The sequence below is a fragment of the Sinocyclocheilus grahami genome, unplaced genomic scaffold (assembly GCF_001515645.1).
Source record: "Sinocyclocheilus grahami isolate Dianchi unplaced genomic scaffold, SAMN03320097.WGS_v1.1 scaffold1475.1, whole genome shotgun sequence".
Classification (NCBI taxonomy): Eukaryota; Metazoa; Chordata; class Actinopteri; order Cypriniformes; family Cyprinidae; genus Sinocyclocheilus; species Sinocyclocheilus grahami.
The window spans coordinates 201,283-203,874 of NW_015506654.1; the positions used below are offsets into that span (position 1 = coordinate 201,283).

Sequence of the window (2,592 nt, forward strand, 5' to 3'; positions counted from 1 at the left end):
TTTAAATGGTAAAGAACTGTTTAATGTAGTAGTTATGAGAATCTTCAAAAATGATCAGAATTGTTCAAAACCACTAAAAAAGTGCATCATCTAGATACATTACAGTAATGAGAAAATGTGCTTGAAAACTGTCATAAAAATCACAAAAGCTTAATTTTATTTATGCAAATTACAAATACACACACACACACACACATATATATATATATATATATAAAACCATAAATGTTATACAAAGTCGCATACAAAGGGTCTATACAAAAATAATATCTAACAGATTATTGAATAAGCTATAAAAATATTAACCTTATTACATATTTGTATGTTCTATTATTCCATTAAACTTTTATTGTTATTATTTTATAATGTTAATGAATTTCACAAGGCTAGTGAACATAATTTACAAATGTCCTAATGTACATCCAAGCTTTCCATGACCCGAGCACTTACTAGCTGCCACCGTGGTCCGGATCAGGAGTTCTGCTGTAGTTGATCTTAAACTCAATGTCCGGCACCAGCTGCATTGCACTCTTATAGTACTTGATGGCTGCAAAATCAAAACGGGGAAATTTATACATGCAGCCTTCATGCAATCCATTGTATAAGTCTGATTGTCAAATCAAAACGAATAAATAAAAACCTTCATAAACTGCTCCGCTCTGTTCTTCCTCAACAGCCTTCAGGAACAGCTCTCGGGCCTATGAGCACACATTCACAATCAGTGATGAGACCGGGTCAAGTGAAGGATATAGACATATATGTCTATATCACATCAGCCATTACACATCAGCACTGTTATTTTGGTCATGAAACGATCTGTTCTCAGAGAGCATCTAATGTGTGCAACGGCACCCGCTATGAATATCACAAGCTCACACCTTTTCCTCTTTAGCGATCTCCTGTCTCCTCTTCAGGTCAGCAGCTTTAGGGACGCTTTTCTTTCCACCCGAGCTGGGCTGAAGCTCAGACATCCACTTTGCCCGAAAAGCACTGAGCTCCAACTGAAACATCAAAAATCAACTAGAGAACTCTGTTGATAGGTTCTGTTCATAAGAAATGCAGCATTCCCACACCTTCGGACCAATGAGCTTTCACGGATTTTCCAGTCATTCTTGATTACTGGAATGTTTTAACTCAACAATAAAATGCCTTTCAAGCATTCTTGTACCATCCACCAGATTTTCAGAGAGGAAAATAAAGGTAAAGACTTGATTTGATCCATAATCAATTGATTAAAGAGTAAGGTTCTTCTTTACATAACAGAATTGAGCCTCTCAGAGAGAGAGGAGTTCAATAGTAAGAGGATATGGTGACATTATTTTCCTGTTTAACACTGTATTGTCACAATCTGTACTGTATAAAGCGCTATATAAATAAAGGTGACTTGACTTGGTGACATTGGCCATTAAAGCAGCACTATGTAACTTTTGGGAAGAACACATCCCGCGGAAGAACATTCCAACCGGAGCTACTTCTCTAAGTTTATGTCTCTGGCGATTCACGCAGGTATGTGTTCCTCCGCAGCAGTGACGACCCGACCAGGCTACAATAGTCCAAATATAATAAGCCCTTATTATAAGTGGACCGTAGTGATTCGGAATAAGGCAAAAACACGGTTTGGAAGATGAATTCATGATGTACTCGCTCATTATATACATTTAGCAAATTTTGAACACAGAAAAAGTTACATAGTGCTGCTTTAAGGAAATATTATAAAAAGTTTTTCTTAGAAATAGTGTGCAACAATGAATTATGCACAACACCACCAGAAAGGTACTATAAGGAAATAGTTTTGAAGAGACAGTGGAGCAGATGTTCATTGTCGTATCAGTTATCAATGCTCGGAATTCATAGCTTTAAATGATTATACAGGTGCATCTCAATAAATTAGAATGTCGTGGAAAAGTTCATTTATTTCAGTAATTCAACTCAAATTGTGAAACTCATGTATTAAATAAATTCAATGCACACAGACTGAAGTAGTTTAAGTCTTTGGTTCTTTTAATTGTGATGATTTTGGCTCACATTTAACAAAAACCCACCAATTCACTATCTCAACAAATTAGAATATGGTGACATGCCAATCAGCTAATCAACTCAAAACACCTGCAAAGGTTTCCTGAGCCTTCAAAATGGCCTCTCAGTTTGGTTCACTAGGCTCGTAGTAAGAAAATGTCTTTGAGATTTGCAACAAGAACAAGAAATGTAGGGTGAGACTTGATTTTAGCCAACGAGAGTCCACTGGCTTCGTTCCATAGCAGAACAAAGTGATTTGTGGTGTCTTCTGAAAAGGCAAGTCATTTCAGAAATGTAAATGATCATAATTCATTAAACATTACAAAACATGCTATCCCAAGATGAATTGTGCACAGCAAAATGTATTACATAAGGAGAGCTACAACTCACTTTCACGTCTTAATAAAAATAAATAAGGAGACCAGGTTCACTAACTTGCAGATTAGAATCCTCTGTGTTTTCATCTTGCCCTTCTTCAACAGTGTTTTGGTTGCTTTCAGCCTAGAAACAACACCTATTCAGTCATTTGTATATTAAGTAGGTGAAAATACATACAGACAGTTGAAAAAAAAAAAA

At 36.1% G+C, this 2,592-nt stretch overlaps 1 protein-coding gene across 2 annotated transcripts in view; it reads right to left on the minus strand.

The window, feature by feature from the left end:
* LOC107570554 (F-box only protein 9) overlaps positions 1-2,592 on the minus strand; it is a 10,173-nt gene that overhangs the window by 6,658 nt on the left and 923 nt on the right. For both annotated transcript variants that reach the window (XM_016256784.1, XM_016256782.1), the window contains exons 2-5: positions 2,452-2,517; positions 879-1,001; positions 641-698; positions 451-547 (exon numbers count right to left, since the gene is read on the minus strand). In XM_016256784.1, coding sequence (XP_016112270.1) covers positions 451-547; positions 641-698; positions 879-1,001; positions 2,452-2,517 — 344 coding nt within the window. The remainder of the gene's footprint in view (positions 1-450; positions 548-640; positions 699-878; positions 1,002-2,451; positions 2,518-2,592) is intronic.